Here is a 19,934-nt window from a genome sequence, read left to right as displayed (position 1 = left end):
ATGTCAGTGCACTTCTAGGAAAACAATGCACTGGTCAGTGTCAGGGCATGTATGGAATGGGAACTGGTCCCAGCCAGTTTCGGGCACACTGGTCGTTCGTCCACATCAGGTTACAACCAATGTCCAGGTATGTATCAAAAATGTATATAGTGTTCACCAGCAGAGTGTGCAGACAAACTGGAGTGGTCTCCAGCAATTATTCGGGTATTTGTCGGCAAATGGACCAGTCACCAGTAAATTGACAGAACCATACTGATAAACCTGTTTTTCATATCTTGAAGATTATCGAATTTATTTTCCTAAGTATTCATATCCACGTAATTTGTTCGTGTTCTGTAAGGAGAGTGTAAAACAACTTCCTTCAGAAATTTTACTTTGCAAGTGAAGACCGGAAACACTTGTGCCGCGCGGTAACTTGACGTGGCGCTGCGTCAGCTTTCGAGTCACCGCGGGACCTTTCTCTTCTTCTCTGCGATGCGGAACCTCAGCCGGCGACCCGCACCGGTCCAGACTCACGAAGAAACCTGGGGGGAGGCTTCGGTTCTGCTCTGCTGAGCAAGGTCGGGCTCGCAGCCGCCATGCCGCGTGGAGCTAGCCGCTAGCAGCGAAGCTATGAGCGGCGACGGCGGAGGCGCCATCAGCCGCCGGATCAAGAATCTGCTCAGATCCCCGTCAATCAAACTTCGGGGGCGGGGACGAGTCTCACGTCATCAGTTGGGCGACAAGGTGCGTGCCGAGAAAGCGACACTTTTCCTGACAGTTATTAGCGTTGAGCACCTTACAGCATCTTGTTTCCTGTACATTGAAAACAAGTGCTTTATGTCGGGTCATATTTTCACATCGTGGTGACCTGCCTGTCTTGCAAGTTCAATTAATTCCGTGACTATTTATTTTCTTTGTGCGCATAGCGGCATACGCCACATGGTCATGTGTCTTGAAAATTGACTTCTGATTTGTGGTAATTTACCACATGGGCGTTCAGATATGGTCACGTGACATGTCAGTGGAATTAGGTGACTTGTAATGTGAAAGTCAAACATTAAAAATTAGACACTTGGTCATATGACATGTCGTTTGACACTGGATCACTCAACATGTGGTAATTTGTCACTGGTTATTTGGCTCGTGGTCACGTGACTTGTAGTCGTTTAGCACATGGTCATTTAGCGAGCACCCATCTTGTTTTTTGTGCATTTCAAAGCAGATGATAACATGCTAGTATATGCTAACTGTCGACAGTTGTAAATGTCGACAAACATTTGCGTGTCAAAGCCCCTGCAGATGATTGCGCTACATTGACGCTCCTGACTTGCCTGTCAAGTTCTTCAAGTCGAAAGTAACCCTAACTCCTAACACCCCTCCCCCCAAAAAAAAATTGCGCCGCAATTTAGCGCCCCCCCCCTCAGCTGCACACCGGGTGCCCATGTTTGCTAAGAAGTTGTGCACAGAAACAAGGGGAAATGCCAGGGAAGGTGGTGCGCAGGGGAGAATTCACCTGTGAGGATATGTGGTCATGAAAAGGGGGGGGGGGGGGGGGGTCCACTGTATAGTGCAACATTATTAGTGGGCTAAAGTCAATCACACCTCAATTTTATATTTTATTTTATAATTTTAATATTATAAATACAGGCCTAATTATTCCTGCACATTTTCTGAATTGTGTCAAATGGGTGATTCAAGATTCAAGAGTTTTTATTCGCAATGTTTGAGCGTGCCAAACAAGGAATTTGACTCTGGTAAATCACAGCCTCTGTTCAACATTTAGGTGACTAACAACACTCAGAACATGTAAAAATTGGCAAATATTCTCAAACATCCCCTGATCTTAAACTCCCAAGAGGGCAAGGAAAAACTCAAAACTCCAGCTAGGGGAAATGAGAAACCTTGAGAAGAGACCACAGATGGGAGGGTCCCTCTTCCAGGATGACCAGGCTGCAATGGATGCAGAGAGGACACAGTACAAACAGTGTAGACAATTCAAAAAAGGTGTGGAGAGCAGGATGTTATTGTACAGTAATGACTCTAAGAGTGGTGTGAGTTCATCAGAGCAACAGCCTGGGGGAAGAAGCTGTCTCTGTGTCTGCTGGTTTTGGCGTACAGAGCTCTATAACGCCGTCCGGAGGGGAGTAGTTCAAACAGACTGCAACCTGGGTGAGAAGTTATATATGTGTTTGGTACTCCAGCTGCACTGCAGCTCAGAGGAAAAAGCTCCAAGGGGTCATCAACACAGCACAGAAGATCGTTGGCTGCCCTCTCCCCACACTGGAAGACCTACACAGAACCCGCTGTCTCAAAAAAACATAGAACATTCTGAAGAACACTTCCCACCCTGGCCACTCCCTTTTCGAACTGTTGCCATCAGGCAGACGCTACAGATCAATTAGGTCAGGGGTGTCAAACTCATTTTTTTCGCAGGCCGCATTTTAGTCATAGCTTCTTTCGGAGGGCCATTATGACTGTCAACCCAAATAAATGTATGAGCACCTCATATTATATACAGTAAAAGCTACAAAACAAACTGACAAATAACTCGTTTTCAAATCAGACGAGTAAAAACTGGTCATATTTAAAAAAAATCAAGATATTAAAAGTGAAGACAATTTGCAATTCTAGTAATGACACACGAATTTGATGCACAATTTGTCTTCGCGGGCCGCATCTGGCCCCCGGGCCTTGAGTTTGACACCTGTGAATTAGGTCAAGGTCTAGCAGATTCGCCAACAGTTTTTACCCTACAGCGGTAGTCACATTAAATGCCGCTAAAAAGGGATGATTATGTCTGTGTATGTTCTTCTGTGGGTTTTTAGCTTGTATTTTTTATCTTTTTATTCTATTTATTTTTTATTTTATGCACTGATCGGTTGGCACTTTTTACATTTCGTTGTACATGTACAATGACAATAAAGATCTATTCTATTCTAAGGGTCTGTAGAGATGTTACTTGCACGTTTCCTGGTCCTGGACAGGTACAAGTCTTGGATAGATGGGAGGTTGATTCCAATTATCTTTTCTGCAGTCCTGATTGTCCGTTGCAGTCTGTGCTTGTCTTGTTTGAAGGCCGATCCAAACCAGACAGTGATGGAGGTGCAGAGGACAGACTGGATGATGGCAGTGTAGAAGGTCTTCAGCAGCTCCTGCGGCAGGTTGAACTTCTTGAGCTGTCTCAGGAAGTACAGCCTCTGCTGGGCCTTCTTCCGGACAGAGTCTATGTGGCCGGTCCATTTCAGGTCCCGAGAGATTGTGGTTCCCAGGAATTTGAAGTTGTCTGTGGAGAGAATAGTATTACTGCGGATAGTGAGGGGTGAAAGTGGTGAAGGGTCTCGCCTGAAGTCCACTGTCTTGAGCGGGTTCAGCTCCAGGTGGTTTTGGCTGCACCAGTGGACCAGCCGCTCCACCTCCTGTCTGTACGCAGTCTCATCACCATCCTGGATCAGTCCGATGAGAGTGGTGTCGTCTCCATACCTAAAGCTATAACGTCACCCCCAGGTTACGTGAAATTGGTTTAGTCTCCACTTCACCTCTGAGTGAGTGACAATGTTGCGGGATGAGAAAACTATCCACTGTTGTTCTTGTCAAGTGCCAAATAAAGGAGATGGACAGGAAAAGGTCAACGCCATCATTCTTAATGTTTCAAAATTATTGCTGTTTTCTGCCACTTTTATGTATGGTCAATACACACTGATAACTATAATGTTCAGAATTGTCCCATTCTCTTTGTGCACTTTAAAGAGTTTCCTGTTGTGATTGCAATAGTGAAGCTTGTGCAATTGAGAAATGCAATTTTCACTTTCTCGCGTCGGTCCAATCCCCGGCTGCAGAAGCTGGCTCTTGGGACATGGAATGTCACCTCTGGCTGGAAAGGAGCCCGAGCTGGTGTGTGAGGCAGAAAGGTTCTGACTAGATATAGTCGGACTTGTCTCCACACATTGTTTGGGCTCTGGTACAAGCCCTCTCGAGAGGGCTGGACTCTCTTCCACGCTGAAGTTGCCCACGGTGAGAGGCGTCGAGCAGGTGTGGGCATACTTATTGCCCCCCGGCTGGGCGCCTGCACATTGGAGTTCACCCCGGTGAACGAGAGGGTAGCCTGACTGTTGTTTGTGCCTATGCACCGAACAGCAGCTCAGAGTACCCACCCTTTTTGGGGTCCTTAGAAGAAGTGCTTGAGAGCGCTCCTTCTGGACACTCTATTGTTCTACTGGGTGACTTCAATGCTCACGTGGGCAATGACAGTGAGACCTGGAAGGGCGTGATTGGGAGGAACGGCGCCCCCGATCTGAACCAGAGTGGTATTCTATTGTTGGACTTCTGTGCTTGAAACGGAATGTCAATAATGAACACCATGTTCAAACATAAGGGTGTCCATGTGTGCACTTGGCACCAGGACACCCTAGGCAGTTTGATGATCGACTTTGTAGTTGTGTCATCGGATTTGCGGCCGCGTGTTTTGGACACTTGGGTGAAGAGAGGGGCGGCGCTGTCAACTGATCACCACCTGGTGGCTCCGATGGTGGGGGAAGATGCCGGTCTGACCTGGCAGACCCAAACGCACTGTGAGGGTCTGCTGGGAACGTCTGGCAGAATCCCCTGTCGGGAAGAGCTTCAACTCCCACCTCCAGCAGAGCTTTTCCCACGTCCCGGGGGAGGCGGGGGACATTGAGTCCGAGTGGACCATGTTCCGTGCCTCCATTGTTGAGGCAGCCGACCAGAGCTGTGGCCGTAAGGCCGCCTGTCGTGGCGGCAATCCCCGAACCCGCTGGTGGACAAGGCGGTAAGGGATGCCGTCAAGCTGAAGAAGGAGTCCTATCGGGCCATTTTGGCCTGTGGCACTCCGGAGGCAGCCGACAGGTACCGGATGGCCAAGGTAGCGGCTTCGGCGGTTGCTGAGGCAAAAACCCGGGCGTGGGAGGAGTTTGGCGAGGCCATGGAGAATGACTTTCGGATGGCTTCGAGGAAATTCTGGTCCGCCATCCAGTGTCTCAGAAGGGGGAAGCAGTGAACCGTCAACACTGTTTACAGTGGAGATGGCCTGCTGCTGACCTCGATTCGGGACGTCGTGAGTCGGTGTGGAGAATACTTCAAAGACCTCCTCAATTCCACCGACACGCCTTCCATTGTGGAAGCAGGGCCTGGAGACTCTGAGGTGGACTCTCCAATCTCTGGGGTCGAAGTCACTGAGGCAGTTAAAAAACTCCTCGGGGGCAAGGCCCCAGGGGTGGATGAGATCCGCCCGGAGTTCTTAAAGGCTCTGGATGACACGCCTCTGCAACATTGCGTGGACATCGGGGACGGTGCCTCTGGATTGGCAGACTGGGGTGGTGGTTCCCCTCTTTAAGAAAGGGGACCGGAGCGTGTGTTCCAACTACAGAGAAATCACACTCCTCAGCCTCCCTGGTAAGGTCTATTCAGGGGTGCTGGAGAGGAGGGTCCGTCGGGAGGTCGAACCTCGGATTCAGGAAGAACAGTTTGGTTTTCATCCTGGCCGTGAAACAGTGGACCAGCTCTACACCCTCGGCAGGATCCTCGAGGGGGCATGGGAGTTCGCTCAACCAGTCCACATGTGTTTTGTGGACTTGGAGAAGGCGTTCGACCGTGTCCCTCGGGAAGTTCTGTGGAGGGTGCTTCGGGACCATGGGGTGCCGAGCCAACTGATAAGGGCGGTTCGGTCCCTGTATCATGATGCCAGAGTTTGGTCCGCATTTCCGGCAGTAAGTTGGATTCGTTCCCAGTGAGGGTTGGACTCCGCCAAGGCTGCCCTTTGTCACCGATTCTGTTCATAACTTTTATGGACAACATTTCTAGGCGCAGCCGAGGCGTTGAGGGTGTCCGGTTTGGGGACCTCAGCATTGCGTTTCTGCTTTTTGCAGACGACGTGGTGCTGTTGGCTTCTTCAAGCCTTGATCTCCAGCTCTCACTGGAGCGGTTCGCAGCCGAGTGCGAAGCGGTCGGGATGAGGGTCAGCACCTCCAAATTCGAGTCCATGGTCCTCGGTCGGAAAAGGGTGGAATGCCCTCTCCGTATCGGGGATGAGATCCTGCCCCAAGTGGAGGAGTTCAAGTATCTTGGGGTCTTGTTCACGAGTGAGGGCAGGAAGGAGTGTGAGATCGACAGGCGGATCGGTGCAGCGTTGACAGTAATGCGGACTCTGTACTGGTCCGTCGTGTTGAAGAGAGAGCTGAGCCAAAAGGCAAAGCTCCCAATTTACCGGTCGAGTTACGCTCCTACCCTCACCTATGGTCACAAGCTATGGGTCGTGACCGAAAGAACGAGATCCCGGATACAAGCGTCCGAAATGAGTTTCCTCCGCAGGGTGTCCGGGCTCTCCCTTAGAGATAGGGTGAGAAGCTCGGTCATCCGGGAGAGACTCGGAGTAAAGCCGCTGCTCCTCCACGTTGAGAGGAGTCAGATGAGGTGGCTCGGGCATCTCATCAGGATGCCTCCTGGACGCCTCCCTGGGGAAGTGTTCCGGGTACCCTGTGGACGACCCAGGACGCGCTGGAGAGACTATGTCACTCAGCTGGCCCGGGAACGCTTTGGGATCCCCCGGGATGAGCTGGATGAAGTGGCTGGGGAGAGGGAAGTTTGGGAGTCCCTCCTAAAGCTGCTGCCCCCGCGACCCGACCCCGGATAAGCGGAAGAAGATGGATGGATGGATGGATGGATGGACTTTCTCACATTCTATTAAAAAACGTGTGAAATGATTTTTTTTTTTCCCATTGGGTCTTGAAGTAGTCTCGCTGAGGCCGTAATTCAGTGTAGAAGCACCACTGGCTGAGAGGGAGGGTCTTGTGACTCGCGAGCATGCTAACAGATGCTGACATGCTACTCAATTTCCTTTCCATCCGCAGGTGACCTTGGAAAAGGTCCTGGGCATCACGGCGCCTGGGAACCGAGCACTGTCATGTGACCCGAAAAGTGGACTCTTGGCGTATCCCGCTGGGTGAGCAACAAATTGTCGTCGCGATTAAAGCAAGAAGTAGTACCTTTGTCACCTCCTGGTGGCGGCATGGCTGCATTTGGGTAATGTTAGCGATCTTGCTAACGGGCCGAAACGTTTTATATCTGGACGGAAAGGAAGCTTTTTTGTGTTTACGATGGGGTCATACAGTAGGTTTTCACAGATGAAAGCTTGACACCGAGGTCAAAAGTCAATTTCTCAGCAATATGAAATATGCAAGAAACAAAAAGTATTTTTTGTTTAAATTTTTAGATTTTCCTTCTCAAGCTTGAAGGACATACAGACCAGAGCGAGCTGCTTGGTTAATTGAAGACTGTGGGTGAAAAATGTATTTGGACAAGTCACATACATCAGGGTGGGGGTGGGTCAGCATCTTAAGTCAGCATGGCTTATTCTTAAAACACTCACGACGGCACAATGATGACGCGCACGTTGAGACGAGCATCACGATGGACACAATATGACCATAATCACGTGCATGCAGGTGCGTTGTGGTCCTGCTCCATCCTCGCAAGAACAAACAACGGCACATCTTCAACGTATCGAGGTAAACTCCTCATGGGCCACATTTGGCGCTGTTGCTTTGGTGACACACTGCACGCTCTTTGCAGGAAGACCATCACCACGTTGGCCTTCTCACCTGACGGCAAGCATGTGGTCACCGGCGAGGTGAGTCCCGCCTTGTGTGATGCTGGTAATGTGACTCACAGTGCTTGACGCGTCAACATTTAGATACAAACCGGATTCGGTTGAAGTTGGGAAATTGTGTAAAATGTAAATAAAAACAAAATACAATGATTTGAAAATCCTTTTCAACCTATATTCAATTGAATACACTACAAAGACAACATATTTAATGCTCAAACTCAAACTTTATTTTATTTTTCAAATAATTAACTTAGAATTTCATGGCTGCAACCGTGCAGTAGAAGTTGGGAAAGGGCATGTTTACCACTTCGTTACATCACCTTTCCTTTTAATAACACTCAATAAACGTTTTGGAAGAGAGGAGACTAATTCTCTTAGCATTGGTTGAGTTTTAACCCGCACTTACTGATGTAGTGATGAACTGTATTTACGGACAGTGGTTTTCTGAAGTTTTCCTGAGCCCATTTGGTGATATCGTTTACACACTCATGTCGGTTTTTAATGCAGTGCTGTCTGAGGGATCGAAGGTCACGGTCATTCAGTCTTGGTTTCCGGCCGTGGCGCTTACGTGCAGTGATTTCACCAGATTCTCTGAACCTTTAGATGATATTATGGACCGTAGATGTTGAAATCCCTAAATTCCTTGCAATTTTGCTTTGAGAAATGTTCTTAAACTGTTCAACTATTTTCTCACGCAGTTGTGGACAAAGTGGTGAACCTCGCCCCATCCTTGCTTGTGAATGACTGAGCATGTTTGGGGAGGCTCCTTTTATACCCAATCATGGTACCCACCTGTTCCCAATTAGCCTGATCACATGTGGGATGTTCCAAATAGGTGTTTGATGAGCTTTTCTCAGCTTTCTCAGGATTTTTTGCCACCTTTCCCAACTTCTACTGGACGTGTTGCAGCCATGAAATTCTAAGTTAATTATTATTTGGCAAAAAACAATTACGTTTATCAGTTTGAACATTAAATATGTTGTCTTTGTAGTGTATTCAATTGAATATGGGTTGAGAAGGATTTTCAAATCGTTGTATTTTGTTTTTATTTACATTTTACACAATTTCCCAACTTCAACCGAATCCGGTTTGTAGATCGTGTAATCGTGCAAGTTGTCATGTGACTTGACGTTAATTTGCCACAATTATTTGACGGCTGGTCGTTTGACTCCCGGCGCCGCGTGTTCCTCAGAGCGGCCACATGCCGGCGGTGCGCGTATGGGAGGTGTCGAACGGCGTGCAGGTGGCGTCCCTCCAGGAACACAAGTACGGTGTAGCCTGCGTGGCCTTCTCGCCCAACATGAAGTACATCGTCAGTGTGGGCTACCAACACGACATGATGGTGCACGTGTGGAACTGGAAAGTAAGGCGCTCTTCATCCCGTGACTGCACGTTTGCAGGTACAGGTACTAGTCCCCGAGATAAGTTAATATTTCGAGAGAGGGTAAAAATGCAGGACTCGGGTTCTCCTTCCTGTAGAAGGATTTAGTCATGAAAGAAGTTACCAGTTCCGACAGAAAGTACGGGTCGTAAAAGAAGGTGTGTGTGCGCGTGCGTGCGTGTGTGTGTGTGCGTGCGTATGTGTGTCTGTGTGTAGAAAGGCGTGGTGGTGGCAGCCAACAAGGTGTCGAGCAAGGTGACGGCCGTGTCCTTCTCGCATGGCTCATCCTACTTTGTGACGGCGGGCAATCGACACGTCAAGTTCTGGTACCTGGACCACGGCAGGACCTCCAAGGTGATGTTTCTAGTCGTGCAAGCCAAGTCTGGCGGGCAACAAGTCCAACAACGCTGCCTCCGCCCGCAGGTGAGCGCCGCCGTGCCGCTGCTGGGCCGTTCGGCGCTGCTGGGAGACCTAAAGAACAACTTCTTCTGCGACGTGGCATGCGGCCAAGGCCAGCGGGCGTCCTCCACATTCTGCATCAGCACCTCGGGCCTCCTGCTGCAGCTGGACCAGCGCCGCATGCTCCACAAGTGGGTGGAGCTACGCGTGAGTCCACCTTTGTTCTCGCGCATATGTGCTAACGTGCTAATCGCAAACCTCTCTGCTGCTTCTTCTGCTGCTTCCTGGGCAGAGGCTTGACTCCGCCTCTGTAAGTCATAGCATTAGGTGCCAACGTTTGTCTTTTTATTCGTTTTGTTTTCACCCGTGAGGTTTTTACCCGAGGTTGAATTGAGCGTCACATTTTTTGCTTGTCAAGCTGTCACTTTTTTCATGCTTTCACCTGTCTGTTAGTATTTTTTTCAGGTTTTCACTTTCACATATTTTCAGTTCTTTCATTTGTCATGTTTGGTCGGGTTTGCCCTGCATGTTTCCACTCCTCATGGCTTGTTGGGGGCGGAGTCATCAGTCTCATTGGTGGGCCAGGATAGCCCGGCCCCTGATCGGCTGAGTGCCTCTCTGTTGTTGCTGTGTCACATGATATCACATGACATCACCTGAAGCTTGTGTGTGTGTGTGTGTGTGTGTGTGTGTGTGTGTGTGTGTGTGTGTGTGTGTGTGTGTGTGTGTGTGTGTGTGTGTGTGTGTGTGTGTGTGTGTGTGTGTGTGTGTGTGTGTGTGTGTGTGTGTGTGTGTGTGTGTGTGTGTGTGTGTGTGTGTGTGTGTGTGTGTGTGTGTGTGCGTGTGCGCGCACGCGCGTGTCTTGCAGGCATCTCAAGCCACGTGTTTGTGCGTGACGGACGAGCTGATCTTTTGCGGCTGCTCGGACGGTGCAGTCCGCGCTTTCAGCCCTCACACACTGCACTTTCTCTGCACGCTGCCACGCCCTCACTTCCTGGGCGCCGACATCGCCACCATGACTGATGCCAGGTAAGAAGATTTGGAACAACACAGACAACCCTTGCCCATTTGATATTCATGTGTTATTTTTGTTATTCTGAAGCTCGTGGCTGAAAACTGCCCCTCTTTCCTCCGATCTTTAGACTTCCCTAATCTAAGTCATGACTCGCGTGGAAGGCCGTGGAGACTGTGCTTGACATGCCAGATTTTGGAAAGAGTAACTTGTAACTTGAAAGTTAATGCTGAACTTTGTCCTCAGTTCTCTGTTCTGCCTTCGTCCCGATGCCCAATACCCGGACACGGTAGCCCTGACCTACGACTCGAGCAGCGGTTGGCTGTCATGCGTGTACAGTGATCACAGCGTGTACGTGTGGGACGTGGGCGACCTCCGAGACCCGCGCCGGGTGGGCAAGCTCTACTCGGCACTCTACCACGCCTCCTGCGTGTGGAGCCTCGAGGTCGGTGCAGCCTTCGAGATTCATTGGGGGGTCCTAGATGATGATCTCCTCTCATCTCGTCCACAGGTGTTTCCCGAAGATGGTGATACGGAAAACATGGCGCTCCCACCAGGATGCTTCCTGTCGTGCTCGTCGGATAACACCATACGTGTGTGGAACTTAGACACTCACCGCTTCCCCAACAACATCCTCAGCCGTGTATGCACGCATGCACGCACGCACATATATCTATTTGATATTTCAAATAGAAGATATTGTTCTGTGGTCTTTGCTGTGGTGTTCCTCAGGGGTCAATCATAGGACCCCATCCTGTTTGCACTCTTCATGCTTTCTCTCAGCGATATACACACACAGACATGCAAATAAATCTGACCTCTGACCCCCAGGATCTTCACAAGGTCCTTTACGTGGAGGACAACCCATCCAGCCTCCTGGACCCAGACAGCGTCTCGCTCGCCGCCATCAGCGAGAAGGGGCAAAGCACTTCCGATGTGCCGCCCGGCGACCAGAGCCGTGCGGGCATTCGGTCGCTGAGGGTCAGCCCCGACGGGCGGCACCTGGCCTCAGGGGACCGCGTGGGCGTCCTCAGGTTGGTGTCCGCCCCCATTCTGGGAACAGGAAGTTGACGCCTTGTCAATGATTGTGCTTGCGTGCGTTTCAGGGTGCATGACGTGCGCACCATGGAGGAGATCGTCAATGTTCAAGCTCATGACGGCGAAATCCTGTCCCTCGACTTCTCCCAATGCGACACGGGTGAGGCGTCCTGTGGCATCTTATGCAGGCCCTTTCTTGCGCTTTCTCATCAGGAAAAGGATCCACAGCAAAGATGGGCAGGTCACATGACTTTGTGTGTGTGTGTGTGTGTGTGTGTGTGTGTGTGTGTGTGTGTGTGTGTGTGTGTGTGTGCGTGTGTGTGCGCGTGTGCGCGCGTGTGCGCGCGTGTGTGTGTGCTCGCGTGCGTCCGCGTGTGTGCGTGCGTCCGCGTGCGTCCGCGTGTGTGCGTGCGTCCGCGTGTGTGTGCGTGCGTCCGCGTGTGTGCGCGTGCATCCGCGCGTGTGTGTGTGTGTGTGCGTGTCCGCGTGTGCGTGTCCGCGTGTGTGTGTGTGTCTGTCAGGTGTGCAGTTTCTGGCCACGGCCAGTCGGGATCGCCTGATTCATGTGTTGGACGCGGCATCCGACTACCGTCTGGTCCAGACTCTGGATGAGCACTCGTCGTCCATCACCGCCGTCCGCTTTGCAGGTGAGGGAACTGGCAAGGCCCGCCTGAGACGCATGACCCGTGACATCATCACCTCCATTTCGCTCGACCCGCAGCTAATGAGGGCAAAGTGCGGCTGATCAGCTGTGGCGCCGACAAGAGTGTCTACTTCCGCACGGGCCAGCAGGTGGCGTCACGCCCTCCGAACTGCGCTGATGATGTCACTTCCTGTTAATGATTCTGACCTCTTCCTTCCTGCTCGTTGTCTCAGACGGACGGCGACGTGGAGTTCACGCGAACCCATCACGTGGTAAGAAAGAGCACACTGTACGACATGGACGTGGAGCCCACCAGAAAGTATGCCGCCATTGGCTGCCAGGACCGCAGCATCAGGTAACTCCGCCTCTCCCGCCTCCCACTTGGTGATGATGGTTGTGACCAATGTTCTCTCTAATTTTTCATGTATCTGGGCATAGACCCAAGCTCCCTGAGCAAACTGAGGACTACAGTGAGCAACATCAGGTCGCTTCGGGGGGGGTTCTGATGGGACGTCCAACGCTGCGTGTTTGTTTCGCTTCGGGGGTGGGGGTGGGGGGTGCTGATGGGACGGCCAACGCCGCGTGTTCGTTTCGCTTCGGGGGGGGGGGGGGCTGATGGGAAGTCAAACGCTGCGTGTTCGTTTAGCTTCGGGGGGGGGGGTCGGGATGTTTATGCGCTGGATAGATTTCTTGTGCGCTGAGAACGTGCGGGCAGTGCGCGATTGCGCACACGCGCAGCTTAGAGGGAACATTGGTTGTGACTGCAATTTTTGTACAGGATCTTCAACATCAACAACAGCAAGCAGAAGAAAATCTACAAAGGATCTCGGGGAGAAGATGGAACGCTCATCAAGGTGAGGAGCGAGTTGCCGTGGAGACGGGAGCTCGTCAGCATCTTCATCCCTTTGGTCCTTAGGTGCAGATTGACCCGTCAGGTCTCTACATCGCCACTTCCTGTTCGGACAAGAGCATCAACATTTTTGACTTCTACTCTGGCGAATGTGTGGCCACTATGTTTGGACACTCGGGTGAGTTGGGCTGCGCGCGCACGCACGTGTGTGTGTTTCACTCACCCACTTTGTCTCTTCTGCAGAGGTGGTCACTGGCCTGAAGTTCAGCAGCGACTGCACACGCCTGATCAGCGTGTCAGGTGACAGGTAGGACTCGAATGGCAGCTGTTTGTCACGCACACACTTCTCGTGCGTGCGGCCACAAAGACGAAGCGTGTGCGTGTGTGCAGCTGTATCTTCGTGTGGCGTCTCAGTCTCGGGCTGACCCTGCGCATGCGTCAGCGTCTGGATGACCTGAGGCTTCCCGGCCAAGGCCCCGCCTCCTCCCACCAGGCACCTCAGCAGCGGACGGGAAAGGCCGGGGAGGCGAGGCCTCCTGGCGTGGTCGCCATGTCATCGGACAGTGACAAGGAAGAGGAGGAGGAGGAAGCGAGTGCGTGTTGCCACGGTAATGTCGTCAAGTTTTCTCAGCATCTCTAATCTGTGCTCCTTTCCCTCAGCTGAGGTGACACGTGACGACGGCAAGACGGTTTTTCAGGCTCCGCCAGACGGCCGACTGCCTCGCCGCCGCTGGGCAAGGAATTCGTGCCATGCTGATGCTAGTCATGTTGCCATGGTGACATCCATGTTGGACCTGAGACAGCTGGACTTGTACTGTTCCAATGGCGGGTTGGCGGTAAGCGTCCAGTATCGTTTTAAACTGCCGTCCCAAAATGCCAGCAAGTGCCTTCATGCTAACTCCGCCCCATCCTGATGAAGGCACGCCCACTTGACTACATCCCCTCTGAGGCGGGGCTTCACAGAGACAGTCAACAGCTGGGAAGTCGGCTGAGTCTCCAGGTGAGTCCGTAGCTGTGCGATGCGTAGACAAACGTCGAGTAGCAGCCGCTTTGAGCGCTGAATTGTACACACCAAATTGGCCACCGCAAAGTCCTGATGAGGACGTCTCAGCTGCACTCGTGGAACAAGAACCTGAGGACTAGTGCCTTCTCTCTGGACAACAAACAATCAGGACTACACCCTTCTCTTGGGGCTAGAACCTTCCCATGTATTGTCACGGGAACCTTACCTGAAAACCAGAACTTATACTTGGGATGAGAAAATTCTTCTGTCAGACCTAAAACCTTCACTCAGGGCTCCAGGTGGATCCGTAGACCTTCTGACCGTCTGACCGGTGCCAACAGGTGGAGCACACAGAGGCGCTGGCCAATCCAAAGGCAGACTTCACCTTGGTGTCCGATCTGAATGTGGAGAGGGAGCAGCCGGTGCTCTTTCCTGACCAATGGGAGGATAGAGTGAGCCTGAGCGGCGACTTTGAGGTGAAGGGCGCCGATCCTGCAAGCGCACAAGAGGAGAAACCCAGTCCGGACAGCGGTTGCTCGCTCAGATTCTCTAGAACCTCCAGTCCTGACGTGGCAGTGGCCAAAAGTGAGACTCAACTCACTTCCAGATGCTTCCTTGATGCCAGGATCCGCAAAGTTAGGAACAAAGGAATAAAGAGGTCCGTTTGTATTTGTCCCGCCAGACAGTGAGCCTTCGGAGCAGACAGATCGTCTTAGCGACGAAGCCGACTCACTGGACGAGGATGAGGACGCCGGTCCGGTCCCGCAGACTCCGGACCAGGAGACTTTCCTCAAGAAACACTTTGCCACGCTGGCCGACATCGCAGAGGGACCCAGCAGTACCGCGCACAGCTCCAATGAGAGTCTCAGCATGTCATTCAGGTTGCTCAACCAGAACTCTCCTGCCAGGTACCACTAGACCCACATCGGCAGAATGTTCTGATTCTGTCTCTCATATCTTCTCACCTTTTTTCTGGTTCGGCTCTTCAGCCGAACCATCCCGAAGTCAGACGGTATGGAGACCAAGTCCTACCCGGCGGTGCCTGAGGTTGGGACCCAGGACCCGAGCGTGACATGGACTCCCAACCAACCGGGAGATTGTCACCCACAAGAAGTGAAGCGGAACCTCGAGGCCACCACAGGAAGCAAGGAGTTGGACCTTGAGAAGACGGCGAGTGCTCCAGGTAGTTTTGCAGTATTGTACTTGGGCGGAGTTTCATTTGTTCACAAGCAATGCGTTGACGTAGGGCTGAACTTTCCACTTGCCATTTTTGATGGAAATCACAATTTCAGACAATGCAATGGTGTTAACGTCAAACCTCCGTTACTTGCCACAACCCACAAGCTACAAGCTGCGCATGTGTCGGGTACGCCCATAAATAACTCTTCCTTGCCCCCGGAAATAAGCTGCACTTCATTCTTCAGTCAAGGGGGACGTCCGTCCAGCTGCAATGCCACCCTATGGCAGCTGGAGGCAATTACAGCCTGCTGCACAAGTACTATTTCACTTCCTGGTGACGAGCGTTGTGGTTTTTTTTTTTTATTGCCAGATGGCATGACCCTTCAGCGTCCCACCTCTCTCCCCTCAGCCCCCCGACGCACTTCGGCTGCGGCTCATCCTCCTCAGAACCTCGCTTCCGCCAGCCCCAGGTCGTCTCTTCAGCAGGCGACGGGTGCCATGACGCTTCCGAGAAAGTGCCCCGCTCCGTCAGTGTGCGCGCCGCGCTCTTACATGAACCCCACCGCCAGCTCCGCCGCCAAAATGTCCCGCTCGGCCTCGCTGGGTGACGCCCTCAACCAAGTGGGGCTGATGGCGGGGGCGGCGTCCGGGGCTTGCCAAACACCCGCCATGGCCGTTCCTTCCCTTTCTTCTTTACCAAGTTGCCAAGGTAACCAGGCTGTCCCGCTCCCCCGGCTCCTGCTGCCTGACAAACCTTCCATCACGAGCATCAGGACCACCCCCCCACCTGGGCCCCCACCCGGACCCCCAACTATGCCAGGGGACGACGCAGGTTTGGACGCCGCTTGTCTTCCTCATCCCTTCATCCTGTCATCTTTCCGTCTGGGCTCGCCTTCATCATCCCTCCTCTTCCTGTCTGTCACCAGCTGGTGAGCCGCTGTCCCCTAACCCCTTTTATCTGTCCTCACCACACACACACACACTATTAGCGGGTGTTTGCGACTAAGCCAAGTTGCTATAGCAAAATCAGTGAGAAAGTTACACGAACCCTAAAAGTAATTTTCATTGCCTCAGGAAGACCCACAGCTTTCACAGTGAGTTTCAACTTGAGCTTCTTATTTGCTTCAGACTTTACCTGCAATGTGATAGCAACATTTCTGAATTGGTGGGGCATGACGGTTCTTTGCCCTGCCCTGCTCTGCCCTCCCCTCCTCTTGCATGACCCGCCCGTCCATTTGACATGTTTCTTTTCGCAGACTTGCCTGCCAGCGTTGAGTCCTGCCAAGCGTTGACCGATCAGATGCTTAGCTGCTTCAAGCGAGCCACCCACCTCTACAGGAAGGTACTCGCCCCTCCCCCAACTTCCGCTCGCCGCTCATCTCAGGGATGCTAAAACGTGGCCTCCTCTCTGTGCCGCCCTGCAGGTGAGCGGCACTTGTGCGGAAGACGATGACCCTGAGCACATTCAAATGGCCAGTGTCCTGTCTGAAGCCCTCTGGTCCATGAGGGCAGAGCTTCAGTCCCTGCTGTTGGCACCGAGCAGCAGCGCCCTCGCGGGGACGGCGGACCAGGAAAGGACAGTGGCTCTCCTGGAGGAGTACTCCATGCTGCTTCTGCAAGCCGTTCACAGGAAGCTTGGACCCCTCACACCCCCCTAAATTCCCCCCCCCAGGTCCCTACTCCATCACCCCACCCCCTCCTTTCTCGTTGTTTTAAACGTTACTTCCTGTTTACGGGTGAGACTTCTTGTTGATTGTTTAGAGACGACTGCACTTTGAACAAAACTTTGACTGTTAACAATCACTCTCTGTTCTCTGTAACGGTTGAAACAAAATGGATGATTGACAGCTGATCTCAGAACACGGTACACAGGTCACATGACTTATTCAGATATTTAAAATGTTCTTAAATAAATGTTTGCAACAAAGTCTGCAAGTGTTAGCGTGGATGCTAGTACATTAGCACCTTCCGGCTGAGATGCCATTGTTTTTGTGTTCTGGCAGAAGATAAGACAGCACGAATATTAGCACGTTAGCATGCCACACCACCAGTGACATGCTAAGGCTTCGTACACTGACTGCGTCTGCACAAATTTGTGCTTCAATTGTTCGTACACGTCATATGCACAAATCTGGAATTGATTTATGAATCAATATTCTCAAACTTGGAATTTGCTAATCAGCTGGTGGAGGCAGCCGTAGATTGCCTACTCCGTGGTTCACAGATGAAACACGTACGCTTAAGCAATTATGTAGAAAGCATGAGTGCAGATGGCGTTTAACCAAACTTGAGGTTTCCCATCAGGCATGGCATGACAGCCTCCTGAAATATAAAGATGCGCTTATCTTAGCAAAAACTCGTTATTTTGCGCAAGTCATTAATCTCAATAAAACCGACCCCCGATAGCTCCTTCCACTCAGCTGACGAGTTCATGAAATTTTTTGCTCGAAAGATTGAATCCATTAGGGATGAGATCAAGAATACCATTCCAATCGCTCAGTCGAGACCGCCGATTACCGGCGCTGATGATCATGCAATAACCCTCTCAAATTTTAAAAGCGGTGGTTGGGGACCACTGGCTTACACAATTGGTTAGTGCGGCTAAACAACATGTTTACTCAACCCGCTTCCAGCCAAACTACTTAAAGAATTATTTCAAATTTTAGGACCGTCCGTCTTAAATATAATTAATCTGTCTGTCTCCTCTGGGATAGTGCCAACAGCCTTTAAAATCGCTATCATTAAACCGTTACTTAAGCGACCAAATCTTGACCCGGACTGTCTCAGTAATCATAGGCCAGTTTCAAACCTCCCATTCATAGCAAAACTTCTTGAAAAAGTAGTAGCGCAGCAGCTTATTGATTACCTGGTCGCCAATAATCGATATGAATCTTTTCAGTCTGGTTTTAGAGCTAATCAAGCTAGCTCAGTGGCCTAGTGGTAGAGTGTCCGCCCTGAGACTGGAAGGTTGTGGGTTCAAACCCCAGCCGGGTCATACCAAAGACTATAAAAATGGGACCCATTGCCTCCCTGCTTGGCACTCAGCATTAAGGGTTGGAATTGGGGGGTTAGATCACCAACTGATTCCCGAGCGCGGCACCGCTGCTGCTCACTGCTCCCCTCTCCCCCAGGGGATGGATTAAAATCACACGGGGATGGGTTAAATGCAGAGGACAAATTTCACTACACCCAGGTGTGTGTGTGACGATCATTGGGACTTTAACTTTAACTTTAATCATTCCACTGAGACAGCACTTGCTAAAGTGACTAATGATCTCCTCATAGCTATGGATTCAAACACTTCCTCGGTATTGTTACTACTCGATCTTAGTGCTGCCTTCGACACTGTAGACTTCGATATTTTATTAGAGCGTCTTAAAAGTTGTGTTGGTATTTCAGGGTCAGCACGTGGCTGGTTCTATTCCTATCTATCAGACAGGACGCACGGAGTGGTCCATGGCAATACGTCCTCTGAGCTCTATAATGTTACGTGTGGTGTCCCACAGGGATCGGTACTCGGGCAATTCTATTTAATATTTACATGATTCCGCTTGGGGACATAATACGGAAATATAATAATAGTTTTCAATGTCACGCGGATGACACCCAATTATATATGCCGTTATCGATGACAGATCCGCGGGACTGTTGTAATCTTGAGGCGTGCCTTGCGGAGATCAAGCAATGGATGTCTCTCAACTTCCTTCGTCTTAACCCAGATAAAACTGAGATGTTGATAATTGGTCCAACTCGTTATCAACACTTATTTAAGGAAACCACTATAACTATAGATAACCGTACTATCACTCAGAGCGATACTGTAACCAATCTCGGGGTAATATTTGACCAAACGCTATCCCTTCAAAAGCACATTAAGAATATAACCAGAATTGCGTTTTTTCACCTTCGTAATATTGCTAAGATTCGTCCGATCCGCTCGACCGGTGATGCGGAAACTATTATACATGCGTTCATCACGTCGCGCCGGACTACTGTAATGCATTATTCTCTGGTCTTCCTAAGTCCAGCATCAAAAGTCTACAGTTAGTACAAAATGCTGCTGCAAGGCAGCTCTCACGGACAAGAAAATTTGATCACATTACCCCAATATTAGCCAACTTACATTGGCTCCCGGTCCATTTAAGATGTGACTTCAAGGTTCTTCTATTAACCTATAAATCACTGCATGGCTTCGCGCCTTCATATCTCGTCAACCTAGTTGTTCCTTATGTTCCGTCTCGTAACCTTCGTTCGCAAAACGCTAGTCTTTTAGTGACACCGAGGCCCAAGAAAATGTCTGCAGGGTCTAGAGCAGGGGTCACCAACCTTTCTTAAACCGAGAGCTACTTTCTGGGTACTGATTAAGGCAAAGGGCTACCAGTTTGACACAGACTTCTGAAATAGCCAATTTGCTTAATTTGGCTTTCACTGTGTTACTATTCAAGATTCAAGAGTTTTTATTCGCCATGTTTGAGCGTGCCAAACAAGGAATTTGACTTCGGTAAAACACACCCTCTGTTCAACATTTAGGTGACTAACAACACTCAGGACATGTGAATAATGGCAAAAACAGTGTAGACAAATTCAAAAAGGTGTGAAGAGCAGGATGTTATTGCACAGTAATGACTCTGAGACTCTATGAGTGGTGTGAGTTCATCAGAGCAACAGCCTGGGGGAAGAAGCTGTCTCTGTGTCTGCTGGCTTTGGCATACCGAGCTCTATAACGCCGTCCGGAGGGGAGTAGTTCAAACAGACTGCAACCTGGGTGAGAAGGGTCTGTAGAGATGTTCCTTGCACGTTTCCTGGTCCTGGACAGGTACAAGTCT

General features: G+C 50.8%; 1 protein-coding gene across 6 annotated transcripts; it reads left to right on the top strand.

The window, feature by feature from the left end:
- The first annotated feature begins 389 nt into the window (after positions 1 to 389).
- On the top strand, positions 390 to 17,038 carry mapkbp1 (mitogen-activated protein kinase binding protein 1). Of its 6 annotated transcripts, none has more exons than XR_005096279.1 (28): positions 390 to 726; positions 6,846 to 6,937; positions 7,440 to 7,502; positions 7,567 to 7,624; positions 8,796 to 9,009; positions 9,201 to 9,338; positions 9,408 to 9,574; positions 9,676 to 9,693; positions 10,252 to 10,412; positions 10,642 to 10,840; positions 10,907 to 11,038; positions 11,227 to 11,429; positions 11,502 to 11,593; positions 11,955 to 12,080; positions 12,155 to 12,225; positions 12,310 to 12,431; positions 12,855 to 12,930; positions 12,993 to 13,104; positions 13,170 to 13,233; positions 13,317 to 13,519; positions 13,587 to 13,762; positions 13,846 to 13,926; positions 14,271 to 14,514; positions 14,612 to 14,837; positions 14,919 to 15,112; positions 15,479 to 16,037; positions 16,365 to 16,450; positions 16,533 to 16,585. XR_005096279.1 is itself a non-coding variant. In XM_037241875.1 (28 exons), exons 1-28 carry the CDS (start codon positions 613 to 615, stop codon positions 16,764 to 16,766), a joined length of 4,101 nt encoding a protein of 1,366 aa, XP_037097770.1. In that variant the 5' UTR covers positions 390 to 612; the 3' UTR covers positions 16,767 to 17,038. The 6 variants fall into 6 exon arrangements, 5 of the variants coding, with proteins under 5 accessions (XP_037097770.1, XP_037097769.1, XP_037097771.1 ...); XM_037241875.1 differs by having other exon boundaries at positions 8,796 to 8,966; positions 9,408 to 9,590; positions 15,479 to 15,940; positions 16,533 to 17,038; XM_037241874.1 differs by having other exon boundaries at positions 8,796 to 9,003; positions 15,479 to 15,940; positions 16,533 to 17,038.
- Positions 17,039 to 19,934: the final 2,896 nt, after the last annotated feature.

The sequence above is a fragment of the Syngnathus acus genome, chromosome 22 (assembly GCF_901709675.1).
Source record: "Syngnathus acus chromosome 22, fSynAcu1.2, whole genome shotgun sequence".
In the NCBI taxonomy this organism is placed as follows: domain Eukaryota; kingdom Metazoa; phylum Chordata; class Actinopteri; order Syngnathiformes; family Syngnathidae; genus Syngnathus; species Syngnathus acus.
Note: the sequence above shows the minus strand (reverse complement) of the source record. Positions and strands in the feature narration are given on the sequence as shown.